The 26918-nt window shown below is 41.4% G+C and overlaps 1 protein-coding gene and 2 long non-coding RNA genes across 3 annotated transcripts in view; 1 reads left to right on the top strand and 2 right to left on the bottom strand.

Annotated features, from left to right (window-relative positions):
* gcgra (glucagon receptor a) overlaps positions 1–26918 on the top strand; it is a 69201-nt gene that overhangs the window by 33797 nt on the left and 8486 nt on the right. The window contains exons 2-12 of the mRNA XM_062533245.1: positions 81–230; positions 2629–2725; positions 3440–3547; positions 4244–4347; positions 4581–4681; positions 5378–5537; positions 6287–6446; positions 6931–6991; positions 17652–17721; positions 22764–22852; positions 23028–23175. Coding sequence (XP_062389229.1) covers positions 177–230; positions 2629–2725; positions 3440–3547; positions 4244–4347; positions 4581–4681; positions 5378–5537; positions 6287–6446; positions 6931–6991; positions 17652–17721; positions 22764–22852; positions 23028–23175 — 1152 coding nt within the window. The 5' untranslated portion in view covers positions 81–176. The remainder of the gene's footprint in view (positions 1–80; positions 231–2628; positions 2726–3439; positions 3548–4243; positions 4348–4580; positions 4682–5377; positions 5538–6286; positions 6447–6930; positions 6992–17651; positions 17722–22763; positions 22853–23027; positions 23176–26918) is intronic.
* On the bottom strand, positions 9013–10235 carry LOC134077562 (uncharacterized). The gene is made up of 5 exons (XR_009938695.1): positions 10147–10235; positions 9909–10021; positions 9653–9709; positions 9412–9527; positions 9013–9142 (listed from the first exon to the last, which is right to left on the bottom strand). It is a non-coding gene; the product is annotated as an uncharacterized LOC134077562 (long non-coding RNA).
* Positions 18846–20981, bottom strand: LOC134076293 (uncharacterized). Its single transcript, XR_009938592.1, has 3 exons — positions 20044–20981; positions 19799–19880; positions 18846–19555 (listed from the first exon to the last, which is right to left on the bottom strand). It is a non-coding gene; the product is annotated as an uncharacterized LOC134076293 (long non-coding RNA).

The following is a 26918-nucleotide window of genomic DNA, read 5'->3' on the forward strand; positions in this document are numbered from 1 at the left end:
GTGTGCAGGCCGTGTAGAGAGCCCAGGTGAAGTCCTCGTATGAGCTGAACATGTTTGTGTGTGTGTGTGTGTGTGTGCAGGCCGTGTAGAGAGCCCAGGTGAAGCCCTCGTATGAGCTGAGCGTCCCCCCACACCCTCTCACCCCCCCTCAGCGGCGGCAGCTGCAGGACTAAGGGATGTCACAGGCCTTCCTACTTTTGACCCTGCTCACACTCTCCTCCAGCATCCAGGTGAGTTATGGATTGCGCGCACACACACACACACACACGCCGCGCATACACACACACACACACACACACACACACACACACACACACACACACACACACACACGCACACACACACACCACACACTACACACAGGCCATCCTACTTATGGCCCTGTTGCTCACACTCTCCTTCAGCATCCAGGTGAGCTATGGATACACAACCATACACACACGCATGCGCACAAACACAGACGCACACACGCATGCACACACATACAGACACGTGTGCACACTCAAGCTTTCCTACTTCTGACACCACTCACACTCTTCTCCAGCATGCCGGTGAGCTATGGATGCACAGCATATACACGCACCATGCACACACACTCGTGCACTGCACACACACACACACACTCGTTACTGTCACATAAACATGCTCACACACATACAATGCACCAACAGGGAGGAGCAGACTTATATAAACACAGACATACACACCCTGTCACACAATGGCATGCAGACGCATATGCACCAACAGGGAGAGATATGTCAGTTAATACTCTCAGTTTTATGACAGGATTTCCTCAGCTAACATCAAAGAAGAAACATCTGTGTGTTTAGTCTGGGGTCAGGCCAAGGTTGTTGCAGAGTGCCATCATAAATTAAGCGATTAGAATTTTATTACTAATGTTATAAATCCATTTTGTCTAGGAAGAATGAACTCATGAGATGTGTTAAATGGTGGTGATTCAAAGACAAAGAATGATTGGGGTAGAATAAGTGTGAATTACTTGTTTTTGAAGAAAGGACCTCATTCTTTACAGGGATTAAACTGAGACCATGTTAGTGATGCTTACAAGAACTATCAACACAAGTACATCTTTAATGTTTTGGATTGCTTAATTTCAACCATCTGTTCATTTACTACCTATTTTGGGTGTCATGTATTGTCATAGATTATAATTATATGATTATAGATTGACATTTTATTCTGGCAAAAGTAGGTTTCGATACTTAGACATACTTTATTGCCATACAGCAATACAGTAATACAACAATACAATCTTGAATTTCCCCCTGGGGATCAATAAAGTATCTATCTATCTATCTATCTAATACAATACTGTACCTTACAGTACCTTACACAGTGCAGTGGCGACTGGAGAACACATTCAGAGCCAATGAAATGACCCTATGACAGGACTATCTGGCGGACTGGGCTTCGTCTGGTCCGCTAACTGCCCCGGCTCTGTAATGCTGTAAGCACCGCTAAATTCCCCATGTCAAGAGCCGCAAGAACACAAGAGCGTTCCCGAAGCCAACGCCGGGGGCTGATGAAAGCTAGGAGCCGTGTGTACTTCTAAACATAGCATCTTCGTGGCAATCCAACTAGAGCGTGATGCTAATCTGAGGAATGTGAAGGTTGCAGGGGCGGGGGGGCAGGGGGGCAGGGGATTGGGGGAGGATACTGTGGCACATTTAAACACAGTCAAAACAAGCGAACAGATGATGTTATGTCATGCACTTTGGCGAAGCGTTAGCTGAAGCATGAGGAGCCTTCCTGACCCATTTCATCTGAAATACACAGCAGCATATGGCAGTTCACATTTAGCTCCATGATACGATATGTAACGTTGTATAATGTCTTCTTGGGTGCGTTGTTTTGGGTTAATTTCTTTGCTGTGGAAAAAAATACTATTCCATTAACTCAGCGGTTCTCAAAGTGTGGGGCAGGCTCCACTAGTGAGGAATAGAGAGGTGGGGCGCGATGAACAGGAGGATTTGTTTTTGTTTGTTAATGCCTTTTTTTGACAAGATCATAGATTCAAAACAAAACACTCACACACAATATAGGAGTCATAAGCAGACCGACATATGAATTAAAATAGCATCTGATCCAGCAGACAAAGACAGGAAATGCAATGTAGAAACATTTTTCAACATTACCATTTTGCTGAGTTCGTGGGGTCAGGTCAGGCTTGTAAATTTAAAAAGTGGGAAACCACTGAATTAACTATCCATCCAACCAAACCAATGAGCCGTCTCATGCTCTTTGTATACTACATGGCACCAAGGAATGTGATGCTTTTGTTTCCACACAGAATTCAGATATCCCAGACGAGCCCCCATTTTCGATTTCAATTTCAATTTAATTTCACTTATAGTACGCCAAAACATTGCACGTCTCATGGCGCTTTACAGAATGTTAAACATTCAGAGAGAGCCCATGAGTAGCAGAGGCAAGGAAAAACTCGATCTGGCTGCAGGTTGTAACAAAAAGAGGATGGATACACACACAAAGGCACAATAGTGGAAGCCAAGAATTGAATCGACAACTTTCAGGCTACTGCACACTAGCCCAGCTCCTTAACCACTACACTACCACCGCCCATACCATTCGTCCCTGTACCCTTTACAGGTGTCTCCTGCTAGACAGTTGAAAATCTTACTGGAGAAATGGACCACGTATCAGGACCAGTGCATCCAGAACATCAGCAGACACCCTCCAGTCACCGGTAAGTCCTGAGTCCTACAAAGTACACCACAAAGACTCACCGTCTCACCACAAAGTTACCATAGACTCACCCTCAGTCTTAATGCAGGGGTATTCTGGAAGATGAAAGCCTGTTCTCTGATGTAAATGGCTGAGCTATCCTGTAATGCATTGTGTGAGTCATATATGTTTGAAGCAGAGATTAAAGGATACACTATTTCTCATTCCATATCATACAGACACCATACAGCTTATCATCAAAGACCAAAAAGATGCAGTATTTTAGTTGTTATGTGACAAAAGAAAAACAAATAGATAAAAGCATGGACAATTGGCAAGATAGGGACAGTAATTGAAAAGAGCATGTATACCATACATGGGCATCTCTCTCTCTCTCTCTCACACACACACACACAATCTATTTCTCTCTCTCACACACAAACACACACACACACACACACACAAACAATCTCTTTCTCTCTCTCTCTCTCACTCACACACACACACACACACACACACACACACACACACACACACACACACACACACACACACACACACACACACACACACACACACACACACACACACACACACACAATCTCTTTCCCTCTCTCTTTCTTTCTCTCTCTCTCTCTCACATACACACACACACACACAATTTCTTTCTCTTTCTCTCTCTCTCTTTTCCTCTTTCTCTGTCACCACTCTGCTCCTTCTTTTCTGTTGCGGTCAGGTGTTGTGTGCAACAGAACCTTTGACAGGTATGCCTGCTGGCCGGACGGAGTGCCCAACACCACTGTGAGTGTGGCCTGCCCCTGGTACTTGCCCTGGTACTCAGACGGTAAGTGAGAGAAGAGCCCTTGCAGAGTGGACATACTGTACGTGGTGGAGCTGAAGTTGTTGACCTCTGCAGGGTACAGTCCCACTGGACTTGATTGATGACTGAGTTCTTAACTTATCTCAGCTGAACGATTTGGGGAAAATGTTTAATTGCAGAATTCTGCAGACAGAATTTGTGATTTTAAGTTTAGCTTTACTTCAAGATTCACTATATAATGCATTACCAATTAAGTTGACATATAAATTTGAATTGCTTTATCTACTGATCCAAGGATGAAAGCAAAAATGTACGAATTACGTCCAAATAACATGGGGCATATGTGATTTGGTAGCATGCAGAGCACGTTATCTCTGAGTAATGAGCATGACTGTCTGTAAGACAAGAATGGCATTTAACAACATATGTGACCATTGGGTCAGAGTTGCTAGTTCAGCTTTTACTTGCCAGCTCTACAACAGGCTCAGACTGTATATGAGCTTACAGGCTCAGGCAGTAGATGAGCTTGTTCTGAACCAGTCTTAACCAACAGTTGACTCAGTGTTGGGACAGACTTCGGCTCTAATAGTTACCAAGTTGTAGAACAGTCCTAAGTGACCGTATTCTGGGTTAAAAAAAAAACATGTGTTGGAGAAGAGCTTCCTATTGACAAGCAGTATGTGACTTTTGTAAAGGGTGTCTCTGTGTGTCCATTTGCAGTGCGGCATGGCTTTGTGTACCGCGAGTGTGGTGCTGATGGACAGTGGTTGCCGGACAAGAACACAAGCGAGTGTGAGCAAGATGACCAGCACGGGGCCGAGAGGGTATGACATCATCCTTCAATGTGAAAACACAACATGAAATCCAAGTCCTGCCATTTTTTTGACGTGTTTTTGGCATTCAATTTTCACTTGCCCTGAGTTTATGTATCAACTTATGCTTTCTCTCTCTGTGTCTCTCTCGCTCTCTCTCTCTTTCTTTCCCTGTGTGTTTGTTGTGTGAATGTGTGTGTGTTTGTATGTATGTATGTGTGTGTGTGTGTGTGTGTGTGTTACAGCACGGGAGGATCCTCAGTATGTTCCGGGCCATGTACACCGTGGGCTACTCCTTGTCTCTGGGCGCCCTGGTGTTGGCATTGGGGATCCTCATGGCTTTCAGGTAACACTTCACCCTCTGGGACCAATGAAGCACCATGTCTTAGTGACCCTGAGTCCAATGCAGCTTATCCAGAAGAGCTGTACTGTAGTTTTTCAAGACTGAGTGGTGGTGGTCACAAGATCCTGTTTTGACTCTGCAAAGCTATCATATAGAAATGATAATATCCGTAAATGTAAATGTAGTACCTACTACACAAGTTCAGTGATGAAGAACTTTAGTCAAGCATAATTGATAATCCTTTAAGGCCCGCTCTGTTACTATAGTAATATAGCCAATTTCTCGCTTCTGCGGTCACATTTTTTCTCTACGGAGCTCTCCCGACGGCTGTGGGGTGCATATTTCACAACTGTCTCTTTGGTCTTTTCGCTGGCTCTGCCATGATGTACATCTAAAAAAATTAGCCATCACTGCTTGTTCACATGGCTAACTGGTGCTTGCAGGTGTGTGTATGTTGAATTTCCCTATAGCATTTTGTGGTTCTCGTTCTCCTTATTCAGACTTTGCCGAGACACTATTGCAGATCTTGCAAGGCTGGTTTTCAGTTAGGAGACAGTAGGGGAAGCAGGGAATTTTCACCATCACAATGATTTCTAACCTGTTTTCTTAAGTAGAAAATGTTGCATAGTTCCCCTTTAATTAGCAGATGAACAAAGCTCTTTTCTTTTCTGCTCTTTTTTCATTGGTCCCTGTGCACAGGAAGCTTCACTGCACCAGGAACAACATTCACATGAACCTTTTTGCTTCCTTCATCCTGAGAGCCATGTCCATCCTCATCAAAGACGCGTTCATCGAGAGGCCGTTCCTGCACTTCGGCCAGGACATCAACACTGATTACGACTGGCTGGTCACTAACGAGGTCAGTTGACCCTGACAAAGACCTAAACCGTAACCCTGATCCTAACACTTGCATTTTAATGTTGATCCTCACTTAGCTGTAGAGTCCTGCCATTGAATTAGAAAGAGTGGAATAATAGATCAGTTTTACTGTAGATCTCCGTAGATGGCATCATAATTGCAGTGTATTGTGGCATCTGATTGAGTGTTTACATGACTGTTCAGTTAGATTTCAGGTTGTTGATGCCAATCAAGGTGTTTATATGAGTCATTTTCATTCCAAGTGAGCCATGAATCTTATTCTAATTTGGATTACTTGTGCCCACAAGTGTGTCTTGCCGTACACCCACATTATATTTCATGTCAAACCTGGAAAAAGGATACCAAATGAGCATCACTAGGGTCTGTGCCCACCAATCGCATTGTTTGCGCTGGCAACCTCATTTTCAGAGCGCTTGAGTCAAGTGATTGTTCTGAAGTTTTGATTGGTCGATTGGTGGTCAGCGGTCTGAACGCTGCCGAAAAAAACGTTCCCGCGCTGAATCCTTTGAACACTGAACATAGGATTTGTATGGAAAATGCAAAAAAAATGTACCGCTGTCGGTGAAAAAACGCAATTGCTTGATTCAGGCCCTTAAGGTCCGTGGTTGGAAGTTCTATAAGAAGAAGAATATCATTCTGCTCTTTACTCTCTGCTTCTAAAGTGTGTTGAAGAGTGTGTAGCCAACATACAGTACATTCATGTATGTTTGTGCCATGCTCATATTTCAGACGGCGGTTGGTTGTCGGGTTGCCGTGGTGATGATGCAGTACAGCATCACGGCTAACAGCTATTGGCTCCTGGTGGAGGGGATCTACCTCCACAACCTACTGGTGGTCACGGTGCTCACTGAGAGGAACTACTTCGGTGTCTACCTGTGCATCGGCTGGGGTGAGCACTGAGCAGGATAATTAGTCTACCTGTGCATTGGCTGGGGTGAAAAGGGTAATTAGTCTACCTGTGCATTGGCTGGGATGAGCAGGATAATTAGTCTGTGCATAATTAGTCTACCTGTGCATCGGCTGGGGTGAGCATGAGAATAAGAGATGGCAGGAAATTCCCCATCCGTTTCATGTTATCGCTCAAATGAAATGTTAATCTTATTTAATGTTTATTTCAATTATTATATAATTGATATAATATTCATTTGTTTTGTTAAGACCACCTAGAGACGTGCGCTTGGCAATTCAAAGAAGTGTATGGATATATTTTTGTTAATATATTGTTATTATTATTAAAAATATTAATGTTAACATTAATAATAATAATAGTAGTAGTAGAAGTAGTAGTAGTAATATTTGTAGTAATAATATATTATGTGACCTTTGACATGCTGGTTAATCTGTGCCATGTTGCTTTTCTCTGTTCCCGACAGGCATCCCTCTGATCTTCGTGTTTCCGTGGGTGATTGTGAAGTACCTGTATGAGAATGAGGAGTAAGTGTTCCTCTCTTAACTGTCTTGTCGTGCCATTGAGTCTATTGAACGGGCCATTGCAGCTGACACGGACAAATTTTATCGACCCGTGAAACATTTTTCTTGGGGCGAGTCCCCACAAGACTCTCCTCTCAGCTGTTACTGCCAAACTATCATATTCCCGGAGAAGACGTTCCGGAACCCTACGTTTATTTTTTCAGGTCACAGCACAGCGGCATTTCAGCTTCATAAAAAAGGTTTGCTGCGGTCGACCGGGCGGCACTCTGCAGTGTGACATGTTCCGGCTACCATCTTCACCTGCTCTCTTGCAGATTGGAAAATCTATGAATTGACTAGAGTGTGTGTGTATGTGTGTGTGTGTGTCTGTGTCCATGCAAGGGCCAGTTTGGTGAAGTGGCAAATTACACTCGTTGGCGTGAGACTGATCCTAAGGCCTCTTAGCAAATGATACGCCTAGTAGTGGGAGAGAGTGGAGTAGAGTTCACGCCTCCGACTGCAGCTTAGGCAGAGCTTAGTTCTCGTATGATACTCCCGATAGTGGAATAGAGTAGAGTAGACTACATGCCTCCGACTGTAGCTAAGGCAGAGTTTAGTGCTTAAATGACACTCATGGCCGTGGAATATAGTGGAGTAGAGAGTATAGCCTACACACCTCTGAATGCTGCTATGGCAGAGTGTAGTGTTCAAATGATACTCCTGATATAGAGTGGAGTAGAGCAGTGTTTCCCAACCTCTTCTCCTTGAAGGCCCCCTTGCCTGTGTTTAAAAAAGCCAGGGCCCCCTACCCAGGGCTGTACACTGCGAGCACCTCGTCGCAAATGCGAGGATATATATATTTGTGCTACTTGAAAATATGAAATGGGAGCACAGGTGCGAGTACTGAATTCAACCCTTTTATTCGCATTTTGCTCCTAAAAATCCACACCAAGTGGATCAAAGTATAGGCTAGTACAATTTTCGCGCATCTGTATACAAATTTCATAGTTGACAACTCTAACGCTCCTGGCTGGAAACTCACGCTTTCAGCATCAACCTCGCTGTCTCTCACACACGCAAGAAATGTCACTCCAAAACCATTCTTCTTTTTCTTCAATCTGTTCGTTATCAGTTGGTGACTTTGTAGCGATTAGCCTACCGTTGAAACGGCAAACCATGATAAGAATGTTGACTATATAGCCTACAATTACCGTGTTCATTTCAAATATTATTATTATCACGGTTGATAAACACAGTGTGGAAACCGTGTTATAACTATAACCGTGTTATAGCTTCACCCCAGCCTGCATTTGACATAGGCCTGGTTGACTTCTATGAGAGAAATCCGACTGATTCTGTTGTCTAAATGATGGATTTAACCGCGATTTGGTGTAGGCTACACCTGCTTTAAAAAGGCGGAACATTTTCATTGCAAATGTGCGCATCATATAGCCACTCTGCGTCTTTGTACACTCTAAAAACTACTGGGTTGAAAACGACCCAAATTGGGTTGTTTCTCACCCAGGGCCTGGGTCACTATTGGACAGCAAACGTCTTGGGTTAGAATGACCTAGCATGTTGGGTTGGTTATTTAACCCATTATATGGGTAAGAAAATCAACCCACTTATTGGGTTATTTTGACCAGGATGTTGGGTTACAGTGACCCAGAATATTCGTGTGTCTTTTTGACCCAATAATGGTTTAGATTAACTTCTTTAATTGGGTTTATCTGACCCATCAATTATGTTGAATTATGCTATGCTCATTTTTTAGATGGCAGAAAGCCTTTTTAAGAAGCAAACAAGTTAAAGAATATAATGCTGACAATTTTAAACAAATTACTCACTTAGTACTTCATCATTACTTACATAGTACATCTATCACTATGTGTTTTTGTGGTACACATTTACTGGTACAGTATAATGAGATGGAATGAACACAATCTTGAATATTCAATCTTAAATTTATTTAAAATGTATAAAAAGTTAAAAAGCAGTAAAAGCCAGTCATCATATATGAGCAATTTGATAAAAGTACAGTTGATAACAGCATTAACATTTAAACTCAACCATAAACTTGGAAACCCAGTTCAGTTTCAGGCCAGTCCTTTCAAAGTCTCTCTCTCCCAGTCACTTTCTGTCATGTGTCTGTTGCCCTGTCTTATTGAAGGTAGTCTGCAAGAGAGAAGGAAGCATACATTACAATTGACCCCTTCTATGAATATAATTAATGCAAACTTCTCAGCTTGTGTGACAAATAAAAGCAAACCCACACTAGCAGCCTACAAGTCAGGTGCGATAGTTAGAAGTAATGCAGATGTATATATACACCACAATTAGAAAGTTTAGGGGTGCACTATATTTATCTATAGATTTGTTTTATACAGAGGACATTTCAAAGTGACCATACTTCTGCACAGTAGTATGTCTATGTGATATCATACCTAATCACATCTTTGCCTCGCCTTCCTGCGTACACCACCTTTCTGACACCTACATAGATCATCCCCCATCTGGCTTGCAATAGCAGCCTCTGGCTCCAGGCTAGGACTTCTGGCACCTACAAAAAAAAAAAAAAAAAAAACAGCAATTGCCATACAATTTGTTATTGTTGATTACGATATAAAATCATAGAATAAAAAAAAAAAAAGCAAGGTAAGTCAATCAGGTAGAAATGATAATTACCTTATGGAGGCACCCTTGCGATCATCACCGTCTATATTAATTCTTGACATCAGGGCTCTGTCAATAAAAGATAAGGTTAAACAAGATGATGCGTACTGTACAACAAACTGAATTAGTAGCAAACAATGATAAATATGCCTAAATTGCAAAATTCAATACTACTTTAGGTAAGTGCAATAATCATGATTACTTTCTGGATTAATGCATTACATAGCATATATGACAAACAAAGAGCATGCTCAATACTGTAACATACCCTGTAGTCCACACCCACTACGTTGAGGTCAGCCATGGTTACCAGACATCAAGTAACAGGTAGTGCCATCAGGGTAGACCGACTTTGCCCTGGACAGTTGATAGAGCCCACTACTACAAAGTCATAACAGACACATGAAAGGAGGGGATAAACTAAACTGTTACAGACAGAAATACATGCACACATATTATAATGCTATATGCGGGTATGTGTGTCTCTATCTGGTGAGTGAACTCACTTGCAGGCTTGGAATTTCTTTTGTATGGACGTAACACACATTTGGAACATTCCAAAAATGCACACAGCGGTCTCAGGGCAGCAGTCCTCCTGCACCACCTGCAAACAGAGGGAATAGAAGGCTAACATTAATACATTGCAAAATTCACAGAACATGAAAAGACCATCACTGATGCACTACTGCACTACTGCACTCACATGCATCTTAAATAAACATATGCCTAGGTGTAAGTCATCAAACATGGCACAAATAAAGGCTATAAAATGAAGAACATGAAGCCTAACACTTCCATTAACAAACTAAAAATCCCTTTACTTGTCGGCATGATATTTCTGCTCATTGAAATTCCCCAAATGCCCCCCCATTCACATCCACTATAAGACAGATCTAATGTTCCCAAATCAGGGGGTGAAATAACTTAATATTAACCTACTTCATTCGTTTTACTGGTCCAATTTCCAGTCATAGCAACACTACATATTATGCATCAACACTATCGGTACATGTATTATGATTAAGTAACGATCCATGCCCCATGGAAGGTCGAAAGGTAAGGTTAACGTTAACAACAACTTTCGTTGCCTGTAGCTGCTAGCTGCTAACTTTAGCCTGCATTGTAACAGCCATAGCCACTGCATTGTAATGTAGGTAGCAGCTAGGCTATTCTATTGCGCCTGATGTGTGAAAACTCACACTCTACATTCATAACGACATCTCAGACTGAATTATTGCTAGATATGATATTTACTAGCAGCTACCATTCCAAGAATTCTACATAAAGGTGAAAGTAGTAACTGGAAAAGTTAACATTAACAGCTAACATCGCTAACGTTAGCGAAGTTAGCTCGCTAGCACTATCTGATAGCTATTATTTGCTAACTTGATTTCTATGATGGCTAATGGCTGTAGTAAATATTTTATTGTGAAAACAGTACATTTCTAATAAATTCCCGTTTTCAATTGGCATACAAAAGTAGGCTACTGTAATTCTTACCTTGAATATGAAGACGGCAGAGTACAGCACACAGCTTGCAGTCAGATTCATGATAGAAAAGTGACGGTTGAAGATCTGGCTGGAGTTGCACGTTCAGGCAGGGGTGGGGGATGGGCTGCTCAGTGAGTTAACCCAGTACTTGGGCTGTCAGTAGTTAAGTGACCCAGACAGTGGGTAGAATGCCTACATCTGTTGGAGATTGAGTTCTAAACCACCAACCCTGTAGCTGGGTTATGATAAATAACCCAGTATGGGCTGACATAACCCAATAAATGGTAAAACTGCCACAACCCAGTAATTGGGTGCTGAAATAACCCAGCATTTTTTAGAGTGTATGGAGGTTACATTCACATTAATTCCATTCCACTAACGTTATCAGGAGAATACCGTAACGTTTCATTTTGAGCTCGATTTGAGGTTGTCACTCATTGGATATAACAGATATAGCCTACCAAACTCCAAGACGAGTCATGGTAGAGTAAGTTAAGCACCCAGCCAATTAAACATGACCAAGGATGCCATGCCATGGTAGGCTACCTAAATCATAGAAGTTGTTACTGGACAGTGGACACTCATCTTTTCTATTACACCAGAAATATTTGTCTTTACCTTTGTTCGTTTTTTGAACATTTAAGTTATTTAATGAAAACATGATGTAGCCTATCCTTGAACTATGCTTGACTCTTTTCCTAAAACCGAATGAAACCTAATTATGTTCACGTACATCTTAAAGTGACAGGCACTCAATTAGACCTACACACCACCCTTGTAATATCATTACAGTGTAATCAATATGAAGTATTCAGTTTACTGAATATTTTAAGCTATAAGTAATTATGCAGATCCTAAAATGCTATAAATTGATAACAAAATGTATACAAATTCTGAATTCAAAATATGAAATAGAAACAAGACATGCCATTTTCTCTGTGTGTAGGGTTTGAGCAGAGACTATGATTGCCACTGCTGTGAATGATCTGTATCCTGCTTAAGGCAAGAAGGTTTTCAAGGAAATTTCATAGTGCTCCTAAATTTCTTTCTGTGCTCCTAAACTTTTTCATTTAGGAGCACCTGTGCTCCTAGTGAAAAAGCTTAGCGTACAGCCCTGCCCCTACCCGAACTTCAATCTGCCCGCATACACACACAAGACATTGTTTCATTCAACAATCAGTCAGCTAGCCCAACCTGAAGGTTGCTTACGCAAGTCAGAGGTAATAAATAGCTACTTTTAATTTGGATTATGCAGAGTTTTGATTATCCAATTGGGATTTTATACATTTAACGTGCACAAATATAACTTTGGTAACCTCACAACCTCAGCCCAGGCAGTATTGTGCGGACCCCCTGCAATCCCTGGTGGCCCCTAGTGGGGTCCATGAACCCCCTGTTGGGAACCACAGGAGTAGAGTATAGCCTCCACATCTCTGAATGCTGCTAAGGCTAAATTTAGCGCTCAACGGTTTGTTTCATCCCGCGATTGTCACCGTTTGTGACCCGTAATCTCATTTCCTGCGTGAGGCTCATCTCAGGACAGGCATACAGTATGTCCTTGCATGGCCCACTGCCTAACACCGTATCTCTGCACCTCTGTATGTGTGGCGTAGAGTCCCCGGGGCCTTTTCAAAGGCAAACACATCAACACAGTAAACACACACTAAGCATCAGAAAACAAGCAGGAGACATACAGTAAGCGCAGTAGATAAGAGAGGACAATAATGCCTACAGCAAGCATCTCGTGGCTAATATAAGTAATTTTAACAACACTATGTCTATTTTTGTACCAAGGGATTGCTTATTGGTCTTCCTCACCACACCTCATCCCCATCTTCGTCCCCAGTAGCGAGTAGTCTTTCTTGTGCGCTACTCCAAGCCAGCTAACCTTGGCTGCCTCTCCTCTTGCTCTTTTTTCTTTCTTTTTAGAGAGTTCATAACTCGACCCTGGATGACATGGCTTTTGTCTGGTCCCAGGCCCTGTGGATACACATTATAGGCTCCTTGACTGCCCGCCCACTTTGTGCTACTTTAACAAATAACAGCCCATTACCAGAGAGAGAGAGAGAGAGAGAGAGAGAGAGAGAGAGAGAGAGATGAGCTGAGCTGATAGAGGAAGGGAGGGAGGGAGAGAAAGACTGAGAGAGAGACATGGGCAGAGAGAAGAAGTGAAAGTACTGTAGGATAGAGAGAGAGAGAGGTGAGCTGATAGGGGAAGGGAGGGAGGGAGAGAGACGGGCAAAAAGAAGAAGTGGGAGTAGGATAGAGACAGGGAGAGAGAGAGAGAGAGATGAGCTGATAGGGGAAGGGAGGAAGGGAGAGAGAGACTGAGAGAGAGACATGGGCAGAGAGAAGAAGTGAGAGTAGGATAGAGACAGAGAGAGAGAGAGAGAGTCAGAGCAGGTGGAAGACCTCAAAACATTTAGAGGAGGTAGCTGTGGTTACATTGAAACTCCTGCTCTGTTTCCTATTAGGGATTGGATGGATGGGACCACATGTTAGTGGGCCCATTTGTACAAAGCACCTCACAAGTGAAGGATAATGTGAGAAAACGTCCAATCAAACACTCTCAGAAATGGAAGTACCAGTGTGTACCTAAAACGGTACAAATGCTTGTCGCTGGGGCAGTACCCTTTTGAAGTACAATAATGTACCCCTAATGCAGGTACCGTTTGGTACCCTAGCCATTTGTACCCATCAAGGTACACTTGTGTACCTGCAATGACCGAAATGTACCTGTGTATATCATTACAGCATAGCAGCCTTAAAAGGTACTAATCTGTACTTTAAGGGTACAACCCCAGTGAAAATTTAAGGTGGTATAATTGAAATGTATTCACACAACCAGTAAGTAAATTAAAATGTTTATTCTGAGAGAAAAATCACTTTGTGATATTACACACAATACTCCACATGAATACAGGTACATAAAAGTTAACACATTCATATCAAAACATCAAAGTATCTTACATTAATCAATATGCATATTAACGTAAAACATGTTGTAACTCTTTATGTAAGTGTAAATATAAAACAGTTTGATCTCCAATATTTTGCTTCCACATTGTGTTTATATGCAGAGGGAAAAAAATGATTAACTTGCACCATAGGTGATCAACATTAATAACCTTGATCTATATTATACCAATATTTGAGTTAACCACTTCACACAAAAAAACCTTGCATGCTTTTAAGTTCATGTTAATACTAACATATGAGATGAAAATGTAGTATCTGCTTACCGTCACCATTACAAATGCATTAAAATGTTACAAGAGAAAAGCTCCCAGCACTATCGCATCTTGTGCTTGTCACTTAAGGTTTTTACAAAACTAACATTGTCCTTGCAGTAACTTTGCAGTTGCTATAATCTTAGAATTCTCATGTTTGGATTCACAGTGCATACACTAATTGAGTAAAAGATACGCGTCTTGAAGTGTGATACGGTATCCGCCGTTCATTCCGACATACCAGCACTCCGACATTGACCTCCAATTGTCGTAGTGGAGGCATGTCTCCTTATGGGAAAAAGTCCCACCACTCCGACATATTTTTTTTTCATGGTCGCAGTGGCGGTATTTAACTTTTTTTTTCAAACAACATGCCATTCCGACATGAGGTAATTAATAGGCTATTCATGTTACAGTTTGGTGTTTGGTATCAATGGAAAGCTCTGTTTCTCCTCTTTCATTTGATATGCGTGTCTGTTGCCTGCGATGCCTGGTCCCGGAGTAATCCAAGCGAGAGCAGTGGCTGCGTGGAGCAATATAGACTGTAAATATGATAGGCCTATACTTTGATTTAAATTCATGATTTTATTTTATTTTCATACTTGATCGTACAGACACTGTCTAGTCTCGTTAAAGCCCCGGTTCTGCTCTTTCATGCAATATAGGTCTCATCTCGCTATGACTAATAATCGCGGAGCAATGTACAGAGAAAAATGGGTGTGTTTTTTGACGCACTTTGCGTCCGTCGGGCTCATAGGGTCCGTTAAATTGTCTTGGAAAAAAATAGGATTTGTAAATTGTCGGAATGGGGGTACTAAAATGTGTCGGATTGGCAGCATGTCTAAATAGCAGCATGTCGAAATAGAGGCATGTCTAAATGGAAGCATGTCGTAGTGGTGGCATGTCTGAGTGGCAGCATGTAACCGTGTGATACAATGAGTCACAATGACATCATTGAGTAGTATCTCAGAAAACAATGTGAAAGCCTAAGCAAATATTAGCAAGCCTATAAACATATACAATATAAACACACTCCAATCCTTCCATTTGGGTAGAATGAGGCGTGCCATTAAAAAGCCAAGAGTCTCAAAAGGCACTAAAGTTCAATATCAAAAACTGGCAGAAATCCAACAAATTCTTCAGGAGGACTTCGACTGGAACCTTACTTGATCTACAGGACGTTGACATATTTTCAAGCAGTGGTATCACCAATGACAGCACGGGTTGTACGTCTGTTGAAAGCAAAATGTAAACACAAACCTCAGAATTAGATATTTTCAACCACACAAATAAATAGCCTCAGACAGATTGTGTAAAATACACATGTATGCAACTACAGTATGTCAATCCACTCACCTGGCATAGATCATTGCTAAGTCATTGCAAGTTCCGTGGACTGTCTGACTCTCCCAAAACTTCTCCATACATCCTTTTCACCTTATATTCATAAAGCTGCCCGCTCCGCTATGCGTTTGAGAGAGAAATGGCATATGCAATACATTAATATAAATTTAAAAAAATGACACAATGAAACAGCACAAGATGACCCTAAGCAATACTTTCTCCTGGACAAACTAAACAATCTAAAAATTGTCTGTATTATTTTCATTTCTATGTGTATTTAACATCAATAAGAAAAATACTATCAATACACTAAGAAAAACGACCAAGTTGTGTTACTTACGTAGCCATTCCTTCAGTAACGGGGCAGTCACACGCTTGCGTCCGCCAACGTATGCCTCATTTTGTCACATTTCCATAAACGCGAACTGATTGGTTTGTCAGTGTTCGAAAATTTGCATACACGGAATTTCATTGGCTGGCGCTTGCGCGATCCGTCAAAAGTTGAACATTTCTCAACTTTTTAGCGGAGGCAACGTATCTCAGGCAACGCATCGGACCCACAATTCAATGCGGCATGAAATGAAGTCCAGCCAATGTAAAGTGAATGGGAAAACAACGGACGGACGTTGGCGGACGCAAGCGTGTGACTGCCCCGTAACGGGGCAGTCACACGCTTGCGTCCGCCAACGTATGCCTCATTTTGTCACATTTCCATAAACGCGAACTGATTGGTTTGTCAGTGTTCGAAAATTTGCATACACGGAATTTCATTGGCTGGCGCTTCCGCGATCCGTCAAAAGTTGAACATTTCTCAACTTTTTAGCGGAGGCAACGTATCTCAGGCAACGCATCGGACCCACAATTCAGTGCGGCATGAAATGAAGTCCAGCCAATGTAAAGTGAATGGGAAAACAACGGACGAACGTTGGCGAACGCAAGCGTGTGACTGCCCCGTAAAAGCAGAGCCATAGTTTTCTCTATCACTCTGAGTAGAGGTACTTCCACACGCCAACATTCTGCCTTGGTGGTTATCTGTGTGAGAGGGATTAACGTTAGCAGCTAGCAGAACCATAAGGTTGGTTCATAAGGTTAGGTTACTAGCGAGTGCTAATGTTAGCCTTTAAGCCAATTTGACTCAACAGTATTCACTAACTTCACATTAAAATGGGAAACAGTGATAAAACACACACAAAATACCTTTCCTTAACATCTATCATGATAGTCATGCATTACCGAAGGCGTTTGAACACCGTTTAAAAATATTCATAGCTAACATAGGCTACGTTGCTAGCGAATGCTAATGTCAGCCTATTATGCCAACAATTTGACTCAGTTAACAGTATTCAATATTTACAAACCCGAATTTCGACAAATTGCAACTATACCTTACCTCATGCATTACTGAAGGCATTTGAACACCGTTTCAAAATATCTGAATATAGCTAACATGACATGGGCTACGTAGCTAGCGAATGCTAATATGTTAGCCTTTAAGCGAACAATTCGATTCCGTTAACAGTATTCAACATTTACAAACTGAATTTCGATAAATTGCAACTACATCTTACCTCTGAATAGCGTTGCCTCCTGTTCCATAAAGATTATGCCAGCACCACAGCACGTTTCCCCACACCAAGCTCCTCTGCTGAAAACTGCTCCTCCATTACTTTGAGTGAGACGAAAAAATAACGGTTGCTCCCGAATCTCCTCCCCTATCAACTTCTGAGTGACAGTCCATGGGCTTTTTGTACCCATAGGTACAATATGGTCCCTTGGTGAAAAGGTACATTATTTATGTACCCGAAATGGTACCTATTAGTACCAATACAAGGTACAGGGTCAAAATTGTACTTGAAAGAACGAAAATGTATCCCAACAGTACCCCTATTTTTGAGAGTGAAGAGTCTCTTGAATGTGTTGACCCCCTGCATCTTGGCTCGTTTCAGGTGCTGGGAGCAGAATATAAACATGGAGTACTGGTGGATCATACGGTCGCCCATACTTCTCTCAGTGCTGGTGAGGGACAGCAGATAGCCTACAGTACTCTCCTTTCTTCTCTTCTCTTCTGTTTTCTTCTCTGCTTCTCTCCTCTTCTCCTTTCTTCTCTTCTCTTCTCTTCTCGTCTCTTCTCATTTCTTCTCTTCTCTTCTCTGCTTCTCTCCTCTCAATCCTTTCTATTTTCTTACAACCCAGATAGCAAAATGGCATTGAATCAACGTTGAAAGGATTCGTTGAATCTGCATTGAACTCCGAAGTTGTTTCGACATTGAAAGCGCTCGATGAGATTGCCGTTGAAACAACATCACCATTTCAATCATCTAAAACGTGGATTCAACGTTGATTCAACCAGATGTGATTGCCGTTGAAATTACATTGAAATTTCAATGATAATCAAACGTTGATTCAACACTGATTCAGTTCTCATTCAATGGTGCTAATATTGAAATGTGGTTGATTCAACATTGAAAACGTGTCATAAACATGCTTTACCGGCAGCTGGTTCCAAAACCTCACTGCGTAAGTTAAAGTGTCACGTTGTCCCAGTAACGCGATTTCCTGTTATAAACAAACGACCTGCAAGTGGCATTTTCTATTTCCTCACCGTGTTGTTTATTTCAAAATGAAAAATGAATTTAAAGGGGTAAAAGTCACGACCATGTCGAGGCGTGTATGTATGCTTCTGGTGTAGGCTAAATGTTCACGCTAGTATGGGGGGAAAAGTGTATAATGTAACGGCAAGCTGGGCTAATCTATGATTACATGAAGTTAGCTAATGCTAGCGTGAACGTCTCCTTTTAGTACACCAGAAGCATACATAAACGCCTCGATATGGTAATGATTTTTACCGTTTCAAATTCATTTATTTTAATTTTGAAATAAACAACACGGTGAGGCGATAGAAAATGCCACATGTAGGTCGTTTGTTAACAGGAAATCGCGTTACCGGGACAACGTGACACTCACTCATGCACTCTATGAATACGGTCAAATACAATCTGGTTGTATCGGCTGGCATAACATGTCGGTAATAAAAACAGTGCAACAAACTGCGCTTTGAACAGTAAAAAGGAATTTAAAAAAGCACAGTTCACCAAACATACCATTGCCATAATAACCATGAATTCAAGTTGACTTAACATTTGTCTCAAGTCTTACTAAGCAAAATGAATAACAAAGGTGTTTAATATGAAAACAATCATTTTATTCCTTGTTAATGACCTTCACATACAAAAAACAAAGATGGCCTGTTCAATTAATGCAAACAACTCTACTACAAGTTCAATGTGAAGGGTTTTGTCAAAAATGAGTGTTTACTCTGAAGTCAACCATCACATATTTTGCACACATTTTGCCATGACTAACTCAAAGTTATTATTAGGTACAAGAACAGCAGTGTGTTGACATCAATGTTTGGAATTATCTAAATGTACAACTGAAACTGACTGACGGAAGTCATTTGTGAAGGTCAACAATATCGACCTGTGATGCATATAGAGCAGCTTTGCCAGTTCAGATTTCTCTCTTTGTTGGGCCTATATATACAAATTGTAGGTTGTAATGAGAAAATATGATAAAATAATCATATTTCAACATGAGAGTCAAAATGTCCATCAGATACTGGAAATCAAAATCGTATAATGTACTCACTGGGTAGGATGCAAGGTATCTATGACGAGAGCATAGTAGCTGCAAAATAAAATTACCAGGATACCCTGCTTCCTCCACAAAAGTCCAAAAATGTGAACAGTCCGTTTCATGAGCTGAACAGAGTTTCTTTCCATAGCTTGCGAAGAAAAAAAGTAGGCCGTGCAGTATGGTGAACATCATGAATCCAACACAAGGAGGCATTCTGATTATTAAAAGGAGAGAGCACAGAAAACACACATGTCAAGTAATGAGATTTAGAGAGTTTCTAAGTCAAATAATTACTTCCATGGACAAACGGATGGGAGGAGTAAGAGCAGTAACAAAGTAAAATAAAAAGGAAAAGTACTCGGGCAGAGATGTCTTTCAAAAAAAAAAAAAAAAAAAAGGAATGAGCTAGAAAGAATAAAGTTTGATTAAGTTGTGCAACAAATGAAGGGATACTTACCACAGTTTGCAGAATACCGGAGAAGGTTGAGAACGGAGTGTAGTGAACATCAGGAAGTCAGGCTTATAGGACATCTGAACATCTGCACAAGGAAAAAGAAGAGGGAACACTTTTGGCATACATGTGGAGTTTCAAATAGAGAGAGGGAGAAAGATATCGCTGTGGCAGACCTAGGATGATGAGGTGAGGTGATATGTAGAAGTTATATAACAAAAAGATAGAAACAAGAATTTGGGGATACTTACCACAGTTTGCAAAAGACTGGAGAAGATTGAGAACAGAGTGTAGTGGACATCAGGAAGTCAGGCTTATGGGAATGCAAAGGCTTGGTGCCTTTGTTGAGAGCCAGGACATCTGCATAAGGAGAAAGAAGAGGGGACACTTTAGGCATATATTTGGAGTTTCAAATGGAGAGATGGAGAGGAGGGGGGGGGATAGCTGTGGCATACCTAGGATGATGAAGTGAGCTAAAGCTATGCAACAAAAAGATAGAAACAATAATTTGGGGATACAGTGGTGACAGAAGACCACTGTTAATGAGACCGGTCATGAGACATGACATTATATGGATATTTAAGACGACCACAATCTACCAAAATGAGAATTGTTAGGTTTGAGCAGCAAAACCCATACGGAAAAGATATAGAAAAACTTATATGCCAGCAATGTGTTTTATATACAAAACGTTTATGATTTACTCTTAATCTATCAGGTTTTTATATGCCAGTGAAACCATTATAAGATCCTTGCTAAATCTGTGTAACCTGAAACATATAAAACATTGTAACCTGTAAGGACTGTATGACGTTGTATGAGGAAAACGAGAAAGGGGCCACTTTCAAGAGTAAATCATACAAGTTTTGTATATAAAACACATTGCTGGCATATAAGTTTTTTCTATATTTTCCATGAGAAGAGCTGACTGACGAGCCCACCACGACCCACTAGGATTGCATTGCTTGCAGTGAAAAATGATTGCCTAAGTTTTAGAAGTTTGGGCAGCAAAAGCGCTGGCTGACGAGTAAATGGTTTGAAATTGTTTGAAAGGCAATATTTGATGATGGTTTTCTGATTAGTCAGTGAAACAGTGGGTCACATCTACGACCAGAGTCGCCAACGCATATGCAGATCATTCTTTTACGTGTGTCGGTAATATTCATAGCTCTCTCGCTACCGAGCTCAGCGGACCAACGGTCCCAGGTGTCGAGAGCTTCCTTCGGTAGCAGCTAGCAGCTAGCAGCTAAAGCTGGGTCACGGCAAGGGCTGGAGCTCTGCAAGCTAAGAAGCTAACGGTTAGCAGTTAGTTCTGGTGCTCCAATCTTCAAAATGGATGTAGCTGCTACCTGCTAATGGTAACCAACCAACCAACACTAGACTAACCATCCACGTATCGATAACAATTTAACCGTGAATCAATATCAACCTTTCCAACTTCAAGTCTAAAAACGAATATTAACATAATAGCTAATCTAACTCACTAGCATAGCAGCTAATGATGTTAGCACTAACGAACAACAAATTCAGTTCTTTCACCAACACGGTCGAACTACATCTTGTAATAACCCATTTAACAACTTTTTCTAGTTTAGTTTCTCAATAGTGACCGATAAAAAATGAGAAATGTCGAACTTACCTTGACAAATGTTAAGCTGATACTTCTATTTCTTCTTCTCTAACGTTTGCAGTGCAGCGAGAGGATCCAGCTCCTCCGGGAGAAAATTCAAATAAAATGCTGCTTGCTGATTGGATGGTTGATTAAAGCGCGTACCAAAGCTCTATTCTAGAATCTTTGGCCCATACCTTCGGAACATTGACATTGAAACAATGTTGATGAAATGCTTAACTTTTAATCATGGGAAACCCAACCTTTAAGCAATGTTGATTCTACGCCAGTTTTTCAACGTTGAAATTATGATTACACTTAAACATTGAATTGATGTTGACTTTTTAAATTCAACCAAACATCAACCAATCTGACCAATTTTCAACTTTAAATCAATGAAGTTTGCTATCTGGGAAGCCTTTTAATGGCTCCCCCCCTTTTACTTTCTTTTTCTCTCACTCTCAAATATCTCTCTCTCTCTCTCTCTCTTTCCCTCCTTCTCAATGTAAACCCTTGTAGGGGTTGTGCAAAGTGTTACAGTAACTGCAAGTGAATGTTGTGTTTATAATGTGTTTAAAGCTGAATTGTCATGGTTGAGAATGCCCAGAGATCTGCTCCAGTACTTACCCTCGACCTCTATACATTGAGCTGTGTCCTGTTTCACTCCGTCACACTTACTTAGCTGGTGGTTGCCCCTCACATTAGCATCCAATACAATATTAAAAAGACCTCCATAATGGATGTGCCTGTGGAAAGTGGGTTGTGAGCACACTAAATGAAGATCACTGTATGACTGTGTTCCCATTTGCATACTTCTGTACTTACAACACCTAATAGGAGTGTACAAGTGCGATATTAGCCTTTGTAGGAACAGAAGTGAATTGGAACACAGGTCATGTCTTCCATTTCCACTTGGAGTTGAGGTTAAGGTGATTCTTGTTTGGAGTAGTGCAGAGAGCGCACAGACACAGCTGGGTCGAGGAAGCAGAGCTTCCCTCCAGACTCTGAGTCACTAAGTCACTCACACACGGTGATCAACCTCGGCCTCTTGTAAAGGCCTTACGTAACACATGCTTTCCATGGTCATCTTAAGAGGTCCTATCACACAGGAATTCCTGTGTTTGAGATGCCTCTCAGTGTACAATTCAGTTCCTGCGTTTTCAACACGTATCCCACGGAATCACTGTTCACTACCACCACCCCCGCAGCACTATTTTAGGGACAGGTGGGAAAAAAGAAATGTTTTACTAAGGGCATATTTGTATTGCACACTTGCAAAACATTTTGATTTGCAATACCAGGAAAGCATGTCTGAAGCTGTTTTGTCCATTTGTCTGACTATGTTTACTTTACTCCTTCCAGATTAACTTCTTCATATTCATCCGCATCATTAAGATCCTCGTATCTAAACTGAGAGCACACCAAATGAGATATTCAGACTACAAGTTTCGGTGAGGCCCATGTGTTACACAGAAATATTGTTTCATTTCTTATCATGCTATTCTATATTGTGTTGTCTTATTTACATTCAGAAATCTATGTAGTCATTCATACTCATAGAAGTATGTGTGTGTTTGTTGAATTGTTTGCTTTGTAACTGGACCGTAACACCTCTCTCGTCCACAGACTGGCTAAGTCCACTCTCACCCTCATCCCCCTCCTTGGCATCCATCCAGTCCTGTTCTCTTTCGTCACCGACGAGTCTACCTCAGATCGCGCCTTAGGACTGCGCCTCACCAAACTCTTCATCGACCTCTTGTTCAGCTCCTTCCAGGTCAGGCACTGACTGCCAACACCTCACTGCTACCATCCCCAACATCTTAATCTCCAACATGCCTATAGTCAAGTCTAGTCTCAAAATGAGCATGCAAGATATTGTCTGAAGGACAAATCGGTGTCATTACTTACTGTAACAGCTGAGTAATTGTATAATCACATTTGCAGGTATGAACATTACATATGATATCCATGGCAGATAAATCAGTGCACCCTATAATGTCAATGTCAATTTATTTATATAGCACTTTAAAAAACAACCACAGTTGACCAAAGTGCTGTAAAACAAACAGTCAGACAAACAAGAAACATAGGGTACATAAGACAACAGAGGCTAGACGGAGCGGCGTAGTCGCCAGCGTGCCCACCAAGCGTGACACCAAGACAAACAAACAAATTTAAAAAATAACAAATCGCTACATAAAGAAATGCCGTACGGAGCGGCGTACTAGCCAGCGTACCCGTGGCACAAGACATACAAACACAGACATCAGACAAAAAATCAACAAATAATAAAAACAACACAGACAAACACTCAAAAGACAAAGTTGGCACAAGACAAAAGATGCCGGACGGAGCGGCGTAATCGCCAGCGTACCCGTGACTCCAAGACACCAAGACATTACAAGACGGACAAAAAACAAACACAGATCAAATAAATAATAAAAGCAAACTAAATCAGAAAAGTCCACGCCAACTTATTAGTCCAAATGACTGCATCAGTAGACGGCCGATAAAAGTCCCAGGGCAATAGATGATGCACATCCCGTAGCTGATCAGACCAACCCGGCGGAATTCAGTCGCTAGGCAGGCCGTCTGGAGAGCACCAGAAGCAGAGGCACAAGCAGCAGATGCACCGAGCAGCTTGAAGTCGAGAGCGACCCTGCAGGTTAGCAACATTTTGTCCCTGGCCTCCAACGTTACGCGCTGCTCGATTCAGACAGACTCAGTCCAGGCAGCAGCTCGGCAGTCGGCAGCATCGCCCACAGTTGGTAGGCTATCGCCCGCCCGCCCGCGTTTGGTAGCCATGGTCCTCAGCTCAGATGTTCTGAACATTACATATGATATCCATGGCAGATAAATCAGTGCACCCTATAAGGGTTTCAGAGAAAACATCAAACAAATTTGATCAAATAGGATGAGATCTATTATTTATTATTTATGACTTTACATCTACAGTACACTGTTTTTGCAATGATTTCCTTATTTTTCACAAGAGACTGTCTCTATTCATTCAGGGTAGAGTGAATTGTTGTATGTTGTATGCCTGTATCTGCAACAACTGAGTCGTAATAAGAGGAATAGTTTAATTCTAGTACATGAGAGACCCTTAAAAAATGTGCGATGTGTATGTAACGATATATAACAAAGTGTATCGGTATCGACATTGTCAATCGGGCAAAATATTGGCAGAAATCCAATATCGTGTATCCCTAAGCTCAGGGTTACGTAGGGTTCAAAGCTGTCATAATCACAGACAGTATGTCGTTTTTAAAAAGAGAAGCAGCCCCATATGTTCAAGTTCAATGAGCTGTAAAAAGATGTGGCTCGAGGGGTCGATCTCCTCATCGTGCCCTTTCACTGCGCTCAGACAAGAGGACGAGGTGCGGATTCATTATTTTTTATGGTGTCAGGACTAATTAAGCCCAAAAAAAAACTACACACTCAGCCTCGCCTGACTCATTTCCCAAGTAATAGGCAGCGGCGCTGACGAGGAGCTCAGATGGAATGTGTCGAGCTTCCGTCATCCCGAGAGTAGAATTGCTGCAATGAAGACGAGTTCATGCACAGGATGAGAGATGAGAGCGAGAGAACGACTGTTCCTCCAATTCCATCAGACTTGATGTGATGACTTAGACATCCATCTACGCAGCTCAGCTCTCTAGTGTTTGATGTAAAAGATGCAGAGGAGGTCAGGTCATATTCAGGCCTACTATTAGTCTGGTTTTCACCATACTAAGCTCAATCTTTTAAGGCTGAACATTAGTATGGGGAGACTGCGCTTTGTTTCTACTGCACAAGAGGCGTGATCAATTGGTCCTTCAACCAATCAGACCAACGATCCGGTGCATCTTTTGGCAAAGCTAGTTTCTGATTGGAACCAAAGGTTCTGGCAGAGAACAGAGGAGATAGATGTGCAGGTTTCCAAATTCGCTGGAAGTTCAGGCAGGGTTCACCCAGCCTAGCCTACTATCCTATCATAGGCCAGACTAGCTTTTGCTGACTTAAAGGAATAGTTCGGAATTTTGGACATAGGACCTCAGGCCATCCTTAAAAATATTCTTGTTTGCCGTAACCCGACCGACCCTGTCAATATAGGGCCGACTCAAAGATTTATTTTTTTTCCCCTCTAGTCCGACCGACTTGCCGGTTGCAAATTGCATTAAGACCGACCGATTTTTTTTTAATTAGGCCTATTATTCTTCAAACACCCAATACAAATGCAATACAATAATATTATATTTTCTTAAGTATTGTGAATACAAATTGCCTACATAGCCTACAAACGTAGGCTGCGTTCTTTCTTCCAAATAAAAACCTGTGGCGTCATTTGTTTATGTTTGTCATGCGCTACAACAGGCTATGGTTCCAGTCTCATTCACTGCCAGTGGTTCGCGCTTGACTGTAGCTGCGGCTGTAGCCAAGAAAATGTTCGTGGTCAAAGTCAAAACGTACTACATAGGCCTACTAGTAGCTGTAGCTAGTTGCTACATACTAGTTCGGGCACTATTATCCACCTGAAAACGCATTAAACACATTTAGATGACTTGGCACGAAGTTATGTCCAGATATTTTCCCGGACCCATCCCTTCTCCCCATTCGTGTCACGGTGACCGTGTCAACAGACTTAAATGAGACCGGTGAATGAGACCTTATAAGGTTTTGGTGGAAGAAACTCAAAAAATTGAGGACGTGCCAGCATTAAGTGGTTTCTTTTGGATTGAAACATTTAAGTGACCCGTTAAGGGATCGTTCTACTACAGGCTAGCAAGGACAGCTATTCTTCAAGTGGTTAAGAACTAGTGGAGAAAAGAAAGCAACGTAATGTCTCTGATTTGTAGGTTGCATTGACACGTTGTAGCGGTGGATGCAAGTAAACCGTATAATCTAGTTACCAGTAAAATCATTGAAATTAACATATTATTTTTTTCATAATATATTCATATGATATATTTTTTGTTTACTTCTCTGACAGTAGGCTACAGCATATTTAAAGCTATAGCCTACATTTTAGTCAAGTCAAGTTTATTTGAATAGCACATTTTATACACTCAATGTGCTTTAGACACAAAGCAAATAGTAACACATAAAAGCAGAGAAGGGCAATATAGTCAAAGAATAATTCAAAAGGTAAAGATCATTATGAAGCAAGAATTTAAGCAAGAGTGTTTGTGTTGTTACAACAAATTGGATCTAGCCCTTTGCTGCCTGCACCGAACATTCCATTTTCTCATACTCAATGGCCTCATGGCACAAAAAGGTGTATTGTGTGATTATTCTACATGGCAGAGATACAATATACCCACCACTGTAATCAGAAGAAACAGGGCTTTCAAATGGTATAAAATATAGCTAATATCTTTGAAGAGAACATACATATTTGTAAAATATATCTTCAAAATTCAACCCCAAAAAACACGAAAATATCAATTAGTCAAGATTAATCTCATTTTTCCCCCAATTTCTGTTGTAGGTAGAGAAAAACCTAGAGCATGTTCGGGATTCACAATTTTGTCCTCT

This window comes from Sardina pilchardus, chromosome 3 (genome assembly GCF_963854185.1).
Source record: "Sardina pilchardus chromosome 3, fSarPil1.1, whole genome shotgun sequence".
NCBI classification, from domain to species: Eukaryota; Metazoa; Chordata; class Actinopteri; order Clupeiformes; family Clupeidae; genus Sardina; species Sardina pilchardus.